This window comes from Chiloscyllium plagiosum, unplaced genomic scaffold, assembly GCF_037043375.1.
Source record: "Chiloscyllium plagiosum isolate Xiang-an unplaced genomic scaffold, Cpla_swu_hap1 HiC_scaffold_9, whole genome shotgun sequence".
In the NCBI taxonomy this organism is placed as follows: domain Eukaryota; kingdom Metazoa; phylum Chordata; class Chondrichthyes; order Orectolobiformes; family Hemiscylliidae; genus Chiloscyllium; species Chiloscyllium plagiosum.
In genome coordinates, this window is record NW_028270147.1 from 328,189 (window position 1) to 349,418 (window position 21,230).

At 46.9% G+C, this 21,230-nt stretch overlaps 1 protein-coding gene across 7 annotated transcripts in view; it reads left to right on the forward strand.

Annotated features, from left to right (window-relative positions):
- The window catches only part of col11a1a (collagen, type XI, alpha 1a), a 490,074-nt gene that overhangs the window by 16,823 nt on the left and 452,021 nt on the right, over positions 1–21,230 (forward strand). For all 7 annotated transcript variants that reach the window (XM_087990322.1, XM_087990323.1, XM_087990324.1 and 4 more), the window contains exon 2: positions 9,841–10,008. In XM_087990322.1, the coding sequence (XP_087846448.1) occupies positions 9,841–10,008 (168 nt within the window). The remainder of the gene's footprint in view (positions 1–9,840; positions 10,009–21,230) is intronic.

Genomic DNA, 21,230 nt, shown 5'->3' on the forward strand with positions numbered 1-21,230 from the left:
GGATGAGAATGTGGGAGGGGGATGATAAATAAATTTGAGGATGACACAGAGATTGGCCGGTGGTTAATATTTCCCTTTATCAGTCGAGGTATAGATTATAAGAGAAGGAAATATTCTGGAGCCATACAGTCCTTGGATAAGCACAGGTCGGTGCCACTCTGGGCTGTATTGTTCTATGTTCAGCACTTTGGTCAGGCCACAACTGGAGTAGTGTGTGCAGTTCTGGTCCTTCCTGGAAGGAAGGGATTGTACTGGGGGGGGTGGGGGGATGCAGAGGAGATTCACCAGGATGCTGCCTGGGAAGGAACATTTCAGTGATGAGGAAAAGCTGGATAAGCTCAGGATGTTTTATTTGGAGGGGTCTCAGATAGAGGTGTGTAAGATTATGAGGGACATGGACAGAGTGGATAGAAAGCAGCTTTTCCTATTTGCTGAAGGATCAATATCCGGGGGAGCAACATTTTGAAGTGAAAGGCAGGAGATTTAGAGATGATTTGAGAAAGTGTTTTCACCCAGAGGTTGGTGCGAGTCTGGAATGTGCTGCCTGGGAGGGGAGTTGACTCAGGAAACCTCACCACCTTTAAAACGTACCTGGACGAGCAACTGAAATGTCATCACATTCAAGGCTATGGGACTAGCGGGGGAAGTGGGACTAGGGTAGATTGAGAGTAGTTTTTGGTGGGACAGACTGGATGGGCCAAAGGGACTCTTCTGTGTGATGTGATTCCATGAATAACACATTCTCAACCAGCACTGGCACGATGACCGAGTGGCCTCTGTGTGTGTCATAACTATTTATGATTTTGAGTTAAATCATTTTGAGTGCCAATCTGGTCTTAATTTCATTAATTGTTGGCGGGAACATTTCCAAGCGTCAAATTTAAATCTGATTGTGACACTCAGCAGCCCCTCCTACAACATCGGCCCTGTCAGCGTCTGAAGCAGCAACTCAGCTGAACTGGAACCCTACAGATACCTGAGAAACTCGAAGATTCGACCTGTGCAGATGTCTGGGCGGGGGAGAGGGGGGTTGTGTTCAGGGCAGAGAGAGGCCACAATGACAATGTAAAGAGCAGTTCATTGTATTTGGGCTGATTAGACCTTGTATCAGATTATAGAGGAGGATTATTGTGGGTAAAGCATTTAGAGAATGATTATTTTCAGTCTTGCATGCAAACTTTCTAAGTGCATAGTGGTCAGCTGTCCACAAAGTACTGGGTGGGCAGTTTGACCACGAGCTTCCTTGTCATTGTTCTGAAATGACCTCCCAGATGCAGAAAGTACACAGGGCGGGACATTACTCCAATGGAGAATTCTACACAGGAAGAGGCCATTCAGCTCCTTACTGATCTGTCTCCTAATTCCAACTCCCCACTTTCTTCCCCATTTCCTCATTATTCTCATCTAACAAGAAATAACTCTCAAACAGCAGTACAGTACACTATAGGAATAGGCCCTTCGGCCCACCAAGCCTGTGCTGACACATGACACCTTTCTAAACCAAAAACGTTTTGCCTCGACACAGTCCATATCCCTCTATTTCCTGCCTGTTCATAAATCCCACTTTTGAAAGTTTAATCTGACATCCCCGAAACCTCCAGCCTCAGTGGGTGTTTAATGGGAAACATTTCAGATCCTCCCACCTCACTACCCCCGGTGTGGGGAGATGGTTCCTGATCTCCCCCTGTAGGAGAAAGTGAGGTCTGCAGATGCTGGAGATCAAAGTTGAAACTTTATTGCTGGAACAGCGCAGCAGGTCAGGCAGCATCCAGGGAACAGGAGATTCGACGTTTCGGGCACAGGCCTGAAGAAGGGCCTGTGCCTGAAACGTCGAATCTCCTGTTCCCTGGATGCTGCCTGACCTGCTGTGCTGTTCCAGCAATAAAGTTTCAACTCCCCCTGTAGGGCCTGCCCCTTGTCCTGGACTCTCCCCCTCCTCTCTCCATCAACCCAATCAACTCCTTTTATCATCTGAGAGACCTTCATGGGATCCCCCTTTAATTTTCGATACTCAGGGGATTACAATCCGGTCGATACAACCCGGCCTCGTCCTTTAACCCTTTCCTCCCCGGGATCATTCTGGTGAATCTGCTCTGTCCCCCCCAAGGCCAATCTCTCCTTCTTGAGGAGTGGGACGCAGACCTGAACCCGGTTCCTCCTGATGGGGCTTGGACCCAGGATTTGAGAGAAACTGGACCATCACTTCCTCTGCTTTGTGATCGAGGTCCCTCCAGATAAAAGTTTTCCATGTTATTTTTTGTTCCTGTCCACAATCTTTTAGTGGTTTCTGTTCTTGGGCCATTTGACCACTGTCCTCCTTCATTGTTTTATCTCATGGGGTTTGAACAGAGAGTGACCTCCACTTGAACACGGGGTACTGAGTACAATTCAGATGATGTAGCGTACAGGGAATAATGCTGGTTGTGTTAAATCCCTCCTGAGTGATTCACTGCGATTGGAAACGGAGACAAATCCTGAATGTGGAGATGGGGGTGAACTTGTCTTTCCAGGTTAACGATGCAGAGATTCCGGAGAATGTTCTGTGGTGCACAGGTTCAAACCCCACCAGGGCAGTTGGTGTAGTTTAAATTCAATCCTGAATAGAAAACTGTCAGTGATTGGTTGCTGTAAAAACCCATCGATCTTTTCCTACCGACAAGATGCATAAATTCAACAATACTCCTGAAACAGCAGCTTCCAAACCCACCAAAAGGACAAGGGCAGCAGATCCATGGGAATGCTACCCCCTCCAAATTCCCTTCCAAGGGTGACAGGGTGGTTCAATGGTTAGTATTACTGCCTCGTAGCACCAAGGTCCCAGGTTCGATTCCTGCCTCAGACAACTGTCTGTGCGGAGTTTGCAAGTTCTCCCCGTGTCTGCGTGGGGTTTCCTCCCACAAACCAAAGATGTGCAGGCTAGGTGGAGTGGTCAAGCTAAATTGTCCATAGTGTCCAGGTGTTGCAGGTTAGATAGGTTAGCCATGGAGAATGCAGGGTTACAGGGGTAGGGTAGAGGGGGGGGTAGTGGGTCTGGGTGGGATGATTGGCCTGCTTCCATGCTGTAAGGATTCCATGATAGAATCGGAATAACCCAGAATCTGTTGTTATGTGATCAGGAAACCAGGAGAAGCACTTTCACACTCCGAGAAATATCCGAATTAACGCTTTACTGACACCTTCAGCAAGTGACAACAATGTTTGGAGACAGATCTGTTACACGGGAGACGTAGTGAAGCATGGAGCCAATTTGAGCGCAGGAATACAGCTCCATGACTCTACGATAGCAAATAAACAGCAAAAAGGGGTAAATGGAAATGAAGTGAATGGATCAGTACAAATCTAATGAGACAGCAGGACAGGCTCAAGGGGCTGAACAGCCTCCTTGCGTACCCTTGCAATTTAGTTACACCGCAAAATAGTGTGCAATTCTCAGTAAAATGAATAACTATTGCTGGTCATTTCTGTAAAAGATCTTATCCTCAACGTCATCAAACCATTTTTACTGTTGTGCCAGTGGTCACTGTAGGTCCCTGAGTCTCTGAACGCTGATTCAGAAACTTCAAATTCAGTCCAGAGGTTTCAGACTACTTCAGACAAATAAATCCAGAGCAATGCTGAGGGAGTGCCGCACTGTCACAGGGTCAGTGCTGAGGGAGTGCCGCACTGTCACAGGGTCAGTGCTGAGGGAGTGCCGCACTGTCACAGGGTCAGTGCTGAGGGAGTGCCGCACTGTCACAGGGTCAGTGCTGAGGGAGTGCCGCACTGTCGCAGGGTCAGTGCTGAGGGAGTGCCGCACTGTCACAGGGTCAGTGCTGAGGGAGTGCCGCACTGTCACAGGGTCAGTGCTGAGGGAGTGCCGCACTGTCACAGGGTCAGTGCTGAGGGAGTGCTGCACTGTCAGAGGGTCAATACTGAGGGAGTGCTGCACTGTCAGAGGGTCAGTACTGAGGGAGTGCTGCACTGTCAGAGGGTCAGTACTGAGGGAGTGCTGCACTGTCAGAGGGTCAGTACTGAGGGAGTGCTGCACTGTCAGAGGGTCAATACTGAGGGAGTGCCGCACTGTCAGAGGGTCAGTACTGAGGGAGTGCTGCACTGTCAGAGGGTCAGTACTGAGGGAGTGCTGCACTGTCAGAGGGTCAGTATTGAGGGAGTGCCGCACTGTCAGAGAGTCAGTGCTGAGGGAGTGCTGCACTGTCAGAGGGTCAGTATTGAGGGAGTGCCGCACTGTCAGAGGGTCAGTGCTGAGGGAGTGCCAAATTGTTGGAGGGTCAGCACTGAGGGAGTGCCGCACTGTCAGAGGGTCAGCACTGAGGGAGTGCCGCACTGTCAGAGGGTCAGTACTGAGGGAGTGCTGCACTGTCAGAGGGTCAGTATTGAGGGAGTGCCGCACTGTCAGAGGGTCAGTGCTGAGGGAGTGCCAAATTGTTGGAGGGTCAGCACTGAGGGAGTGCCGCACTGTCAGAGGGTCAGCGCTGAGGGAGTGCTGCACTGTCAGAGGGTCAGTGCTGAGGGAGTGCTGCACTGTCAGAGGGTCAGTGCTGAGGGAGTGCTGCACTGTCAGAGGGTCAGTGCTGAGGGAGTGCTGCACTGTCAGAGGGTCAGTACTGAGGGAGTGCTGCACTGTCAGAGGGTCAGTGCTGCGGGAGTGCCGCACTGTCAGAGGGTCAGTGCTGAGGGAGTGCAGCACTGTCAGAGGGTCAGTGCTGCGGGAGTGCTGCACTGTCAGAGGGTCAGTGCTGAGGGAGTGCAGCACTGTCAGAGGGTCAGTGCTGCGGGAGTGCGGCACTGTCGGAGGGTCAGTACTGCGGGAGTGCTGCACTGTCAGAGGGTCAGTGCTGCGGGAGTGCGGCACTGTCAGAGGGTCAGTGCTGCGGGAGTGCTATGCTGTTGGTGGGTTATTACTGAGGGTGTGGCAGTGTCAGCATTATGTCCATCAGACAAAGTGGGCCCTGGTGCTAGGTAAATGTCATTTGTCTGGTTGATGCGTTTGGAGACGGCAGAAGTGTCCAGGAATAGGCTGAGCCAGAGTTACCTCTAATTATGTCTGTAATTACAAAATAAACATTGTCATTTAAAACTCACCCACTTCATCAGGCTCCTATTTCTGGATGACCCTAATTCTACTTTTCTGCAATTGTAGAAACACCGTGGAGGGGCTCTGAAAGTGTCGAACTGGACTGGGTGTGTGTGTGTGTGGGGGGGGGGTGGGTGTGTGGGGGGTGTGGGGTGGGTGTGTGTGGGGTGGGTGTGTGTGCGTGGGGGGTGTGTGCGTGGGGGGTGTGTGCGTGGGGGGTGTGTGTGTGGGGTGTGTGTGTGTGTGTTTGGGGGTGTGTGCGTGGGGGGTGTGTGTGTGGGGTGTGTGTGTGTGTGTTTGGGGGTGTGTGTGGGGTGTGGGTGTGGGGTGTGGGTGTGGGGTGTGTGGGTGTGGAGTGTGTGGGTGTGGGGTGTGGGGTGTGTGTGTGTGGGGTGTGGGTGTGGGGTGTAGGGTGTTTGTGTGGCATGTGTGTGGGTGGGGTGTGTGTGTAGGGTGTGGGGTGTGTGTGTATGTGGGGGTGTGTGTGTGTGCGTGTGTTGCTCACCCCCCCACCTCCCCACACCCCCTTCTCCACCCCATATCTTCCTCACCACAGATGCTGCCAGACCTACTGAGTTCCTCCAGTAATTTGTTTTTATTTTAGATTTCCAGCATCTGGAATGAGCTGCCAGTGGAAGTGGTTGAGGCGGGTACATTAACAACATTTAAAGGGCATTTGGACAAACACATGTACAGGAAGGATGCGGAAGGATATGGGCAAAGTGCAGGGAAATGGGGTTAGTGTGGATGGACATTTGGGTCAGCATGGACCAGCGAGGGCCAAAGGGCCTGACTCCGAGCTGTAGAACTCTCTGACTCTATCTGCAGTTTTTTCCTTTTATTATCTGAGATTGGAATGTGAATGACCAGAAATATTTTTGTGAAATGTTTAATAGTGTTCTTTAACACACTTTCATTCTGTTCAGAGACAGGCTGACATTGATAGTTTTAGAGCGTTGCAAATCCAGTAACGTTCCCGGTTTTCCCTGATGCTGACTGGGCTGGGATTTATTGCCTGTGGCTCTTTGCCCTGGACAGTAAACCGCTTCCTGCCCGCCCCCCCCCCCCCCCACACACACACCCAGCCAATGTCAATACTTCAATTTACTGACCTCTAGTATGTTACAACTAATAAAGAGAATGATACGCCTGCTCCCACTGCTGGTTAATACCTGATGTAAACTCTGTTGGCTCCACATTCCAATATCCCCCAGTGTCCTTCCAACCAATCTTCCACATTTCACTTAATCTATACTTCAACCCAAACTCCCCCCCCCCCCCCCCCCCAACCTATGATCTGACTCACCTCACAGTCCCTATGTTAAATGATTCACATCCCTCCCGTTCCATGTAAACCCTCCAGCCCCTACATCCCTCACTATCTCTGTCACCTCCTCCAGCCCCTGCACCCCTCGGGTGACTGTCTGTGGGGAGTTTGCACATTCTCTCTGTGTTTGCGTGGGTTTCTTCTGGGTGCTCCGGTTTCCTCCCACATTCCAAAGATGTTAAGGTGGATTGGCCATGATAAATTACCCGTAGTGTGCAGGAATGTGTAGGTTAGGTGCATTGGCCATAGGACATGCAATGCTTTAAGGATAGGGTCAGAGAAAGGGTCTGGGTGGAACACACCTCAGGTCAGTGTGAACTTGTTGGGCCAAATGGCCTGTTCCCACACTGTGGGGATTCTATGGTCAAAGGTGTAGATTTTGAGGAACATTTGAAAGGAGGAGAGAGCATGACATGGAGAGGGTTAAGGAGGGAATTCCAGAGCTCTGGGCCTGGGAGCTGAGGACTGTGCTGCCAGTGGTGGAGGAAAGGGTGCTGAGAAACACGGGAGAAAATCAGAGAGATGCAGAGATCTCCGAGGGCTCTGGAGCTGAACGCAGTTACTGAGGGAAAGGGAGGTGTGACCATGGAAGAATTAGTAAAGACGGTGAAGAATTTTGATCTCATGGAACATCTTTCCTGGGTATCAGAGTAGGTCAGTGAGCTGAGGAGTGACAGATGAATAGGACATGGCATGAGTTAGAACACTGTCAGCCAGTGAGACAGTGAGTGTAGATTGTGCACGTTGGCCATGAGACAAGTGGAGCAGTTGAGGGAAGAGAGGTGTGTGTAGCGGTAAGTGCCAGCAGCTCCTGGTGCAATCTGCAGTGTTACCGTGAGACAGTTTGTCTCAGGAATTGCACAGATAGTTCACTTTGTTCTTACCTGCGAGGTGGGTGTCAGTGGCTGGAGCAGTGTAAATTGCCCATCCCTAATTGCCCTTTCATGGAACGGTTTGCTCGGCCACTCAGACTGCATTTGAAAGTCAACTCCATCGCTGTGAGTCTGGTGTCAAATGGAAGATTTCCTTCCCTGAAGGGCTTTAGTGAATCAATGGTCACCTGGACTGAGAGTAGACCTACATTGCAGAATTATTAATTGTTATTTATTTATTTGTGAACGGTGCATTTGAGTCTTTGTCGCCAGAGCACAGCCGAGGCCTACAGAATGTTAATATGGTAACATTGACCACAATGCACCACTTCTATCCCATTGGCTGGAACTGATCTTGTCCCAGAATCTTCAATGGTTTGGTCCAGGGTACCCACGGCATTTTGGACTTGCTTCTTATTTAAAATCCTCCTATTGTATACCAATCATCCTCCAAAAAAGTGTCACGTCACACACATCTCTGTAAAATCTAGCATGGATCTGTCATTTTCCATGTCTGTGTCCTCCTGAAATCTGAAAATGTGTTGCTGGAAAAGCGCAGCAGGTCAGGCAGCATCCAGGGAACAGGAGAATCGACGTTTCGGGCATAAGCCCTTCTTCAGGATTCCTGAAGAAGGGGTTATGCCCGAAACGTCGATTCTCCTGTTCCCTGGATGCTGCCTGACCTGCTGCGCTTTTCCAGCAACACATTTTCAGTTCTGATCTCCAGCATCTGCAGACCTCACTTTCTCCTCCTGAAATCTGTAATTATCCCTCTTATTTGTGGAAGCTTTGGAAAGGGTGCAGAGGAGATTTACTAGGATGTTGCCTGGTATGGAGGGAAGGTCTTGAGGAAAGGCTGAGGGCCTTCAGGCTATTTTTGTTAGAGAGAAGAAGGTTGAGAGGTGACTTAATAGAAACATACAAGATAATCAGAGGGTTAGATAGGGTGGACAGGGAGAGCCTTTTTCCAAGTATGGGGACGGCAATCACGAGGGGACACAACTTTAAAGTGAGGGGAGACAGGTATAAGACAGGTGTCAGAGGTAGTTGCTTTACTCAGAGAGTAGTAAGGGTATGGAATGCTTTGTCTGCAACGGTAGTAGATTCGCCAAGTTTAAGTACATTTAAGTCGCATTGGACAGGCATATGGACGTACATGGAATAGTGTAGGTGGGATGGGCTTCAGATTGGTATGACAGGGTGGCGCAACATTGAGGGCCGAAGGGCCTATACTGCGCTGTTATGTTCTATGTTATTTCCAGTGTATCAATAAATGAGGAATTTATATTCTGTATTTGCAAGGCTGGATCTTTGAGGTGTACTAAGAGTGTGGTGTTCCACATCCTGACCATAGTACCTTTCCTACAATCTGAAAAAAAAATTACTGTCTACTTGTTATGGACAAAATCAAACCCTGTCAATATTTTAAGACCCTAATGTTTTCTTAAAGGCAAATGTAAGGTTTCTGAGTTCCAGATGCAATTCAATTGGTCAAACTACTTGACATTAAGTAAAACACAATTTATTACCTGTATTTAAACCCTGTAGTTAATACAACAAAAGAAAGAAGATGTTAGAATAACAACTCTATTGGAAAACTTAACAGAATAATTGATACAGTAGCTATTGCTAATTAACTGTTCCAACTATCACTGTATTCTAACAGATGAAAGGCTTAACAGACAATCAATTTTTCAATGTATAATTTCAGTTACATCACACTGCAAATTTTTGCTATAAATTCTGTGTTAGGATCGAGCCCTCCACTATCACCCGATGAAGGAGCGTCGCTCCGAAAGCTAGTGTGCTTCCAATTAAACCTGTTGGACTGTAACCTGGTGTTGTGTGATTTTTAACTTTGATAAAAAGGCAAATTCAGAAAATCAGATTTTATCTTACATGCAATCTAGCAGCTTAGGGACAGAACCAGCAGCTTTTGATTAGAATTGAGAAAGGGAAGAATCGCATGCTCTTCTTCAAGCCTACAACAGCAACTGCTTAAAGTTAAACCGAGAAAGTAAAAATAACTAGAAATCCTAGACTGTGAGAGCTGGCCACACTCATCCAGGCTGCTTCTATTGTTCTAACTTTAGGTAAAAACCCCAAGGCTTCAGAACTTGTTTACCCTAGTGGCTCTGGTACCTCTGCCTGAAAACAATTTTAAAAAACCAGGACAAAATACACCTCTTAGAGCCACAGATTTATCAACACTGCTCCCTGCTTTCTCACTGCTATAGCACTGTGCTCTTGGGATGTGTAAATGCCATAATACAATCCCAAAGTCGAGGAGGTGAGTTGTCCTTGATGTCCTTGGCTAAACTTTTTCCCTCAAATTGACATCACAGAAACAGACTGGCCATGACCACCTGCTGTTAATGGGATCTTGCTGTGCACAAATTGGCTGCTGTGTTTCCTATTTTACAGCAGTGACTATGAAACACATTTCATTGTCTGTAAGGTATTTGTCACGTCCTCAGGTTGTTTTTTGGAAAATGAATCTTACCAGTTGTTTTATGATTGCCGTAGTGTTTGATAAACCCCTGTGTTTTCTCTCTCTCTCTTCACAGCTGGTCCTGTTGATGTCCTCCAAACTTTAGACTTTCACAATTTGCCAAATGGAATTCGTAAAACCCCTGGATTCTGCAAGAACAGAAGGAACGCGCAGGGAGCAGACGTGGCATTCAAAGTGACGAAACAAGCTCAGCTCAGTGCTCCAACCAGGCAGTTATTTCCAGGTAGGTCCCCTAGCGGCTCACTGGCCGTCTGACTGTGGATTGAAGGGACTCTGTCTCCTGCATGTGTGGAGGTATTTCAAAGTGGAGAGCTTGATGTTGTAGGGATGTAGAGACACAAGATATTATGGGATGTCAAAGGCAATGCTTTTGGAACATGTGAGGAAGTGCTAGGGAGTGATGATGGGGAATTTCATCTCTTGACCAGGGTTAGGAAAAGCATTGACCGTGGAGCAGCCTGCCCTTTGTGTGTCCTATCTACTGTTGGGAAACATTGCCACAGACAGTGCATTCACATGACTGGCAGATTCCCATGGCTGACCCTTCTCTGGAGAGGAGACCAGTCTCCTCTAAACCCTGACAACCCGTGCTCACATTCTTAAAATTTGAATTCCTTCGATTCATTCTCAGCTATTTCACCCCCAGGTGATTAAAGCTCCCTAACAGATAGAGCATGAGGCTGTTTGATCTTTGAGGTAATGCTTCTGAAGCAGTTAATGTCGAAGGAACAGAGTGAAAACAGCACTCCTGAGAAAACTTTCACATCAGAGTTGGTAAGAGACACAAGAAAAACACAATGGGCTCTCCACAATGGGCACAGGCAGTGACCTTCAAGAAGATTACTCCAGGAGTCATTGAGAGCAAAACAAATGATGAGGCTTGGGGCAAGGGGGAGGATGTGGTAAAAGTAGAAAGGAGCACTGATGAACTGTTTTGAAGTTAAATGCTAAATTTGAAACTCAACAAATGAATACACCATTGTATTCTGATCAAACAGCAGATACTAACAGTCAGTAACAATGCTGTAGAACAATAAAAGGTTTCCAACCTGAAATAGACAATAGGTGCAGGAGTAGGCCATTCTGCCCTTCGAGCCTGCACCACCATTCAATATGATCATGGCTGATCATCCTTAATCAGTATCCTCTTCCTGCCTTATCTCCATAACCCTTGATTCCACTATCTTTGAGAGCTCTATCCAACTCTTTCTTAAATGAATCCAGAGACTGGGCCTCCACTGCCCTCTGGGGCAGAGCATTCCACACAGTCACCACTCTCTGGGTGAAGAAGTTTCTCCTCATCTCTGTCCTAAATGGTCTACCCCGTATTTTTAAACTGTGTCCTCTGGTTCGGGACTCATCCATCAGCGGAAACATGTTTCCTGCTGCCAGAGTGTCCAATCCTTTAATAATCTTATATGTCTCAATCAGATCCCCTCTCAGTCTTCTAAACTCAAGGCCATTCCTGAAGAAGGGCTAATGCCCGAAACGTCGATTCTCCTGTTCCCTAGATGCTGCCTGACCTGCTGCGCTTTTCCAGCAACACATTTCCATCTCTGATCTCCAGCATCTGCAGACCTCACTTTCTCCTCAAGGGTATACAAGCCAAGTCACTTCAGTCTTTCAGTGTAAGGTAATCCCGCCATTCCAGGAATTGACCTCGTGAACCTACGCTGCACTCCCTCAATAGCCAGAATGTCTTTCCTCAAATTTGGAGACCAGAACTGCACACAGTACTCCAGGTGTGGTCTCACCAGGGCCCTGTACAGCTGCAGAAGAACCTCTTTGCTTTATACTCAATTCCTCTTGTTATGACGGCCAGTATGCTATTAGCCTTCTTCACTACCTGCTGTACCTGCATGCTTACCTTCATTGACTGGTGTACAAGAACACCCAGATCTCTCTGTACTGCCCCTTTACCTAAATTCATTCCATTGAGGTAGTAATCTACCTTCCTGTTCTTGCCACCAAAGTGGATAACCATACATTTATCCACATTAAACTGCATCTGCCATGCATCTGACCACTCACCTAACCTGTCCAGGTTACCCTGTAATCTCCTAACATCCTCATCACATTTCACCCTGCCACCCAGCTTTGTATCATCAGCAAATTTGCTAATGTTATTGCTGATACCATCTTCTATATCATTAACATATATTGTAAAAAGCTGTGGTCCCAGCACGGATCCCTGCGGTACCCCACTGGTCACTGCCTGCCATTCCGAAATGGAGCCGTTTATCACTACCCTTTGTTTCCTATCAGCCAACCAACTTTCAATCCAATCTAGTACTTTGCCCCCAATACCATGCGCCCTAATTTTACTCACTAACCTCCTGTGTGGGACTTTACCAAAAGCTTTCTGAAAGTCGATTCCCCTCTCCTCTGATGCCGCCTGATTTGCTGTGCTTTTCCCAGCTCCACTCCTTATCTGCTGTAGAACAACAGGCAATAGCCAGCCATGGCAAAAGAATACGCCAGTAGGAAGACAGCAGCTCACCTCCAAATAATATACTGAAGCATGACATGTCTCCAGAGCAGCAAAAAGCCAAATTCTTACTCGCATGAAATGATTGGACCTCTTTCCTTTAGAAAAGTTCCTCGAGGCATTCTGAAGAGAAAATGGAAATACAACCAACTCAAGTTTCATAGAGTTTGTTGATTTCAATGGACATCTTATTTATTTTAAATTTGAGCAGGGGTGAATGTCACTATCCTATCAGATTAAATCTAATGGATGAGGGAAGTTATCCATTATAACTTATCAAAGTAGGAAGAACCACTCTCACCATGACAGGTATGAAACTTGAGTAATTCCCTATCTCTGGGGAGACAGTGACTGCTCCCATTACTTTGCCAACCAGTCTTTTGACTGCAATCATTTGTCTCAAAGCTGATAATTTGGGTCACTGTTTCATACTGATGTTCTGACCTTTGGAATAACCTTTTCCAAACCCTAGTCCATATCCCATTGTCCCAATTTTAAAAAAAAACTCCAAAAATGGTGACAATGTAATTCATGCACCTTTCATCAAAAAATGAATATATAAATATTGATGACATATGGTAAACCATTGGACCATGAGATTCAGGAGTAAAATTAGACCAATCGGCCCATCAAGTCTGCTCTACCATTTAATCATTGCTAATGTGTTTCCCAACCCCATTCTCCTGTCCTAGTCCCATAACCCTTAACCACTTACTAATCACATACTTATCCATCTCTGCCTTAAATATACTCAATGACTTGGCCTCTGTGCAACACTGAGTTCCACAGGTTCACCACCCTCTGGCTGAATAAATTCCTCCTCATCTCCGTTCTAAAGGGTCTAATGTATAATGTGAATAGTTGTGGCCCCAACATTGACCCCTGCGGGACTTCTCTAGTCACCAGCTGCCATGCTGGAAAAGACTCTGTTAGCCCTGTTCTCTGCATTCTCTCAGTTAGCCAACCCTCTCTCCATGCCAGCACCTTGTCCCTAACATCATGGGATCTTATTCAGCTGCCTCCTGTGCAGCACCTTGTCAAAGGCCTTCTGGAAATCCAAATAGATCACGTCCACTGGCCCCCCCTTGTCTAACTTGCTCATTACCTCCTCAAAGAATTCTAACAGGTTTGTCAGGCATGACTACCCCTTGACGAAACTGTGCTGACTCAGCCCTATTTTACCATGCACTCCAAGTACACTGCAATCTCATCCTTAATATTGGACTCGAAAAAATGACTGAGGTCAGGCTAACCGCCCTATAATTTCCCATCTCTTCCTTTCTCCCTTCTTAAACAGCTGTGTCACATTAGCCTTTTCCAGTTGTCTGGGACACTGCCTGACTCCAGTGAGTCCTAAAAGATCACCTCCAACGCCCACCCAATCTCTTCAGTTCTCTCTTTCAGAGCCCTGAGGTGTAATCCATCTGGTCCGGGTGATTTATCCACCTTCAGACTTTTCAGCTTCCCCAGCACCTTCTCCTTGGTGATGGCCACTACTCTCACCCCTGCCCCCTGACTCTCTTGAGGTTTTAGTATGGTGCTGGTGTCTTCCTCTGAAAACTGATGCAAAGTACCTATTCAGTTCCTCCACTATTTTATTTTGTTCCCCATTACTACTTCACCAACATCAGACCGTCAGTGATCCAATGTTCGCTCTCTGCCTCTCTCTTAACTTATAGATGTCTAAGAAAAACCTCTTGTAATCTTCTTTTATATTACTAGTTAGCTTATTCTCATATTTAATCTTCTCCCCCACCTATTGCTTTTTCAGTTACTGCCTCCTGGTTTTTAAAGGCTCCCCAATCCCCTGGCTTCCCACTGATCCTCGCTGTGGTGTAAACCTTTCCATTTGCTTTTATGCTCTCCCTGCCTTCCCTTATCAGCCACGGTCGCCTCATCCTCCCCTTGGTCTGTTACTTCTTCCTTGGGATGGGTTTCTGCTGTCTCTCCCGAACTGTCCCCAGAAACCCCTGCCATTGCTGTTCCCCCATCGTCCCCGCTGGGCTCCCCTTCCAACCAGCTCTGGCCAGCCCCTCCCTCATGCCTTTGTAGTTATCTTTTCTTGACTGTAATACCATTCCATCTGGTTCCAGCTTGTCCCTCGGAAACTGCCGGCTGAATTCCTTCATACTATGGGCACTGCCCTTTCAGGGTTACTCCCCCTTCAACTCCTGAGTCAAGTCTGTCTCATTACACATCACCAAATCCAGAATTGCCTGTTCCCTTTTGGGCTCTACCACAGACTGCTCCAAAAAACTGACGCAAAGACATTCTGTAAATTCCTTTTCTTGATATTCACTGCAAACCTGACTTTCCCTGAATATTGAAGTCCTCCATGATCACCTTTCTTAAATGCCTTTTCTATTTCCTGATTTATTTCCTGCCCCACACCCTGGCTGCTGCTCAGAGGCCTGTACACAGCTCCCATCAGGGTCTCTTTCCTTTGTAGTCCCACACACAGATTCTGTATTTTTTGACTCTGTATCATTTCTTGCTATTGATTTAATTTCATTTCTTATGAACAAAGGAACCCAGCCCCCTGTCCCTCTGCCCATCAGCCTGTCCTCCCGAGAGCACGTGTATCCCTTGGATATTTTGTTCCCATCCCTGATCCCCTGGAAGCCATGTCTCTGAGATACCCACAGCGTCGTACCTGCTAATTTCAGTCTATGCCACAAGCTCATTGACCTTGTTTTGTACACTGCGTATATTTAAGTACAACACCCTCTGTCCTGTATTGACTGACCCCATTCTCATAGTTGTCCCTTTATCTGCTGTGTCTGAAGTTAAATTCCTGGCCCTCTCCATTCTCTCTGTCCTATTGCTTGTTCTGGAAACTTTAAAAATCTCTGCTGGACCCTCACCCCCTTTAACACTTTCCATAATTTTCCACATAACTGAACCCCACCTCCCCTATTTAATTTAAAGCCCTATCTATAGCCTGAGTTATATGATTCACCAGACACTAGTCCCAAGATGATTCAGGTGGAGCCCGTCCCATTGGAACAGGTCCCTCCTTCACTATTACTGGTGCCAATGTCCCTTGAATTTAAACCCGTTTCTCCCTCCTCAATCTTCGAGCTACATGTTTACCTTTTTCATCTTGTTGATCCTGTGTCAATTAGTTCATGGCTCAGATAGTAATCCAGAGATTATCAGCGTTTTGGTTCTGTTTATTAATTTAGCCTCTCGCTGCTCATATTCCCTCAGCAGAACCTTTCCTTCTTCTACCTGTTCTGTTATCTACATTGACAACAACAACTCGATCTATCCCCTCCCTCTCCAGGTTTCTCTGCAGCCCTGATGAGATATCCTGAACCCGGGCACCAGGCAACGCAGCCTTCAGGACTCCTGGTGCTGGCCACAGAGAACTGTGTCTATTCCCCTGACTATACTCTCCCTCATTACTACTACATTTCACTTTTCTGCCTCCTCTTCAATGGCTCCCTGTCCCATGTTAGAACATAGAACAATACAGCGCAGAACAGGCCCTTCGGCCCTCGACGTTGCACCGACCTGTGGACTTTTCTCAGCTCGTCCCCCTACACTATCCCAAAACCATCCATGAGCTTATCTAAGGATTGTTTAAATCTCCCTATTGCTGTGATCAGTTTGCTGATCCTCCCTACAGACTGCACTAACATCCACACAGGGAGTAGGAATCTCAAACCTGTTAGATAACTTCAAGGTCTGAGTCTCCTTCAGCACTACCTCCTGGATCCCTCTAGCTACCTTGCCCATTGTCACAATCCAGTATGGTGGATGGGAGCGGATTGTGGCTGTTACAGCTGCTCCTTTCTCTGAGTTTCCTTCTCATAGAACATAGAACATAGAAGAATACAGTGCAGTACAGGCCCTTTGGCCCTCGATGTTGCGCCGATCCAAGCCCACCTAACCTACACTAACCCACTATCCTCCATATACCTATCCAATGCCCGCTTAAATGCCCATAAAGAGGGAGAGTCCACCACTGCTACTGGCAGGGCATTCCATGAACTTACGACTCGCTGAGTGAAGAACCTACCCCTAACTTCAGTCCTATATCTACCCCCCCCTTAATTTAAAGCTATGCCCCTTGTAATACCCGACTCCATACGCGGGAAAAGGTTCACACTGTCAACCCTATCTAACCCCCTAATCATCTTGTACACCTCAATCAAGTCACCCCTAAACCTTCTTTTCTCTAATGAAAACAGCTACATTCCTGAAGAAGGGCTAATGCCCGAAACGTCGATTCTCCTGTTCCCTAGATGCTGCCTGACCTGCTGCGCTTTTCCAGCAACACATTTCCATCTCTGATCTCCAGCATCTGCAGACCTCACTTTCTCCTAATGAAAACAGCCCCAAGTGTCTCAGTCTTTCCTCATACGATCTTCCTTCCATACCAGGCAACATCCTGGTAAACCTCCTCTGCACCCGTTCCAGTGCCTCCACATCCTTCCTATAGTATGGCGACCAAAACTGCACACAATATTCCAGATGCGGCCGCACCAGAGTCTTATACAACTGCATCATGACCTCAGGACTCCGGAACTCAATTCCTCTACCAATAAAAGCCAGTACGCCATATGCCTTCCTCACCGCACTATTTACCTGGGTGGCAACTTTCAGAGATCTGTGTACATGGACACCAAGATCCCTCTGCTCCTCCACACCAACAAGTATCCGACCATTAGCCCAGTACCCCATCTTTTTGTTATTCTTCCCAAAGTGAATCACCTCACACTTAGCTACATTGAATTCCATTTGCCACCTTTCTGCCCAGCTCTGCAGTTTCTCTATATCCTGCTGTAACCTGCCACATCCTTCCTCACTGTCAACAACTCCTCCGACTTTCGTATCATCCGCAAACTTGCTCACCCAACCTTCTAACCCCTCTTCCAGGTCATTTATAAAAATGACAAACAGCAATGGTCCCAAAACAGATCCTTGCGGAACACCGCTAGTGACGGCACTCCATGAAGAAACTTTGCCATCAACTACTACCCTCTGTCTTCTTCCATCCAGCCAATTCCTAATCCAAACCTCCAACTCACCCTCAATGCCATATCTCCGTATTTTCTGCAGTAGCCTACCATGGGGAACCTTATCAAACGCCTTACTAAAATCCATATATACCACATCTACCGCTTTCCCCTCATCAACCTCCTTCGTCACCTTTTCAAAGAATTCAATAAGGTTTGTGAGGCACGACCTGCCCTTCACAAAACCATGCTGACTATCCTTGATCACATTATTCCTATCCAGATGTGCATAAATCCTATCCCTTACAATTCTCTCTAAGACTTTGCCCACAACAGAAGTGAGACTTACCGGCCTATAGTTACTAGGGTTATCCCTACTCCCCTTTTTGAACAAGGGAACCACATTTGCTATCCTCCAGTCTTCTGGCACTACTCCTGTAGACAAAGAGGACATAAAAATCAAGGCCAATGGCTCTGCAATCTCCTCCCTTGCTTCCCAGAGAATCCTAGGATAAATGCCATCAGGCCCAGGGGACTTATCTATTTTCACCTTTTCCAGGATTTCCAACACCTCTTCTCTACATACCTCAAAGCCATCCATTCTACTTATTTGTGACTCAGTATTCACATCGACGACAATGCCCTGTTCCTGAGTAAATACTGAAGAAAAGTATTCATTCAGTGTCTCCCCAATCTCTTCCGCCTCCACACTCAACTTCCCACTACTATCCTTGACTGGACCTATTCCTATCCTAGTCATTCTTTTATTCCTAACATACCTATAGAAAGCCTTAGGGTTTTCCCTAATCCTACCGACTAAGGACCTTTCATGTCCCCTCCTTGCTGCTCTTAGCTCTCTCTTCAGGTCCTTCCTGGCTACCCTATAACTCTCAATCGCCCCAATTGAACCTTCACGTCTCATCTTGAGATAGGCCGCCCTCTTCCATTTAACAAGGGATTCCAATTCCTTATTAAACCACGGCTCCCTCGCACGACCCTTTCCTCCCTGCCTGACAGGTACATAATTATCAAGGACACTCAATAGTTGCTCCTTGAACAAGCTCCACATATCATTTACACTCTTGCCTTGGAATCTACTTTTCCAAGCCACACATCCTAAGTCATGCCTCACCGCATCATAATTTCCCTGACCCCAGCTATAACTCTTGCCCTGTAGTACACACTTATCCCTCTCCATCACGAGAGTAAAAATCACCGAATTATGGTCACTATCCCCAAAGTGCTCACCTACCTCTAATTCTAACACCTGGCCTGGTTCGTTACCCAGAACCAAATCCAGTATGGCCTCACCTCTTGTTGGCCTGTCTACATATTGTGTCAGGAAACTCTCCTGCACACATTGGACAAACACTGACCCATCTAACGAACTTGAGCTATAGCTTTCCCAATCAATATCAGGAAAGTTAAAGTCCCCCATAACAACCACCCTATTACTGTCACTCATCTCCTGAATCACCTTCCCAATCCTTTCTTCAATGATTCTAGGACTATTGGGAGGCCTGTAAAAGACTCCTAACAGGGTGACCTCACCTTTCCTATTCCTAACCTCAATGCCAGAGCGGATTGTTTTCTTGATGCAGTAATTAGTATTTTTATGTCTTACCTTGTTTTGGGAACTTTTAAAAAAATAGATCAAAAACAATGATATTTAGATGGGAGGGAAGCGACAGAGCAGGAGACGAAGTTAAAAGGGATCTGGATGAGTGCGTGAATATTGATTTGATTTATTATTGTCACATCTACCTAAGAGCAGTGCAGTACAGGCAGAGATCATCCGGTGGTTGAGCAGGGTGAGGAACACAAAGTTACAGCTGCAAAGAAGGTGCACGGAAAGCAAGATTGATCGGGAGGGTTCAGGGGGATATGGGCCAAATGCTGACAAAGGGGATCAGATCACTTTAGGATATCTGGTCAGCATGGATGAGTTGGAACGAAGGGTCTGCTTCTGTATAACTCTGTGACTCGATGACTCTGTCCCTTACCACTGAATTTGAGGGCTGAAATCTAAGGGCTGTTGCTCCCTCCTGAAACACAGTATCCAGGTAAATCTCCCCCTCCCTGACTCCGGCTCATCAGCTCCGAGCTGGGTTCTTCAAGTAACCACAATGGGATCTAGCAGCTTCCACAACATGCAGGTACCACACATTGCCTGGCCTGGGATCTCGATTTTATATACTCAGTTCTTAATTTGATTTTTTAAATGATTTTGTATTGGCCTTTTTGCTTGCAGCCTGTTAACATTTCTCCTATTTACCTTCAATCTGGATGTAACCTATAACAGACAGTTACTAGCTATCACTATTAGCACTGCTGCCTCACAGCACCAGGGTCCCAGGTTCGATTCCAGCCTCAGGCGACTGTCTGTGGGGAGTTTGCACATTCTCCCTGTGTCTGCGTGGGTTTCCTCTGGGTGCTCTGGTTTCCTCCCACAGACCAAATTTGTGCAGGTCAGGTGAATTGGCCATGCTAAATTGCCTGTAGCGTTAGGTGCATTAGTCAGGGGTAAGTGGAGGGGAATGGGTCTGGGTGGGTTACTCTTCGGAGGGTCGGTGTGGACTTGTTGGGCCAAAGGGCCTGTTTGCACACTGTCGGGAATCTAATTTAATCACCAACCGATGTATGCTTTACCTGTTATGTTACTCGTGGGTGGAGCTTGGAAATGGTAATGGTTCAGAAAGAGTTAATGGGGAAGGTGCACTGGTGACATTCATATTATCTCTGCCACTTGATAGTATAGTTTGGCTGAACTAGTTAATGTTGATTGTACCAATTGCAATTATACAATACACTACACTTTCTTATGCAAGACAAGTGTTACTTCTTGTGAACACACTCTCATGATTTCTGGATAATTAGACGGGCTGTTAAATCCGACACAGAAAGCAGGATTTGTGAGGTACATCAGCACCCGTTATCTCTAATTCAGTTTTACAGGTTCCTGTTCTAGTTTACAAAGTTTCAGTTGTGTTTTTGTTGCTGTACCTCACCTGGGGCTGATTAACTTGATGAATGGTTTCTTTAAAAGAATACAAAGGAGGATTTGTTGCAGTGAGTAAGCCTCCAGAGGAGCCCAATGCTCCAACTTTTGAATGTTTCTCTGCATTCCCTGGGGTTGGGGCTGATCTGTACTTGAATCCCATTCACCCACCTCAGTGGCGTAAGCCTGAAGCCTGAGACAGCACCATCACAGATTAATTATTTTATCGTGACTCCCTCCACCTCCAGCCTCTCAGTATCTGGCGGAGCTGGAGGGAGGGGCAGGCTGCACATTTCCAAAACCCTTTGTGTGAGAAGCAATTGTGTGGCTCACCCAGACAGTGTGAAAATGTGGCATTCTCTCCCAAAAACGTAGGTCCTGTAGCTGAGTTAAAATGATAAAATCAGTGTTTGTTAACATCGTGACCAGATAGGGGGCAGTAAAGATGTAGAGCAATGGCAGGTGGGTTACAGATCAACCACAGTCACATTCAATGGTGGAGCCAGTGAACGGGGCCGAATGGCCTCCTCCTAGCTCTTGGTAGGATATTTGTGAACAAGAGAATCAAAGCTTTGAAAGTGCTCACAAGTGATTCTCGATAAAGTTAATAAATCCAACATTTATTATTCCCAAGGCTGTCCTTTGATGTGAACATTATAAAACCTGATTTTAAGCAGCTCCAGGATTGTGATGATTCTGTCAAGGGGTGAATACGGCCAGGTTACAGGACAGGAAACGGGTATGATAGGAACGGATTAAATCAGTTTCATCACTTAGAAACAAAGGAGGACATTCAGCCCCACAAACCTATCCTAATTTTAAAGTCAAGCACAGACAGGTGTACACTTTAACTCCAGTCACATGCCTTAGCACCAGAATCTAACAATCCCCAGAACCTACACCTTTCCCTGAGAGAGACAGTTCCAGATGCCCCCCCACTACCCCCCCATGTGGGTAGGTGGTTCCTGATCTCCCCCTGTAGGGCCTGGCTCAGA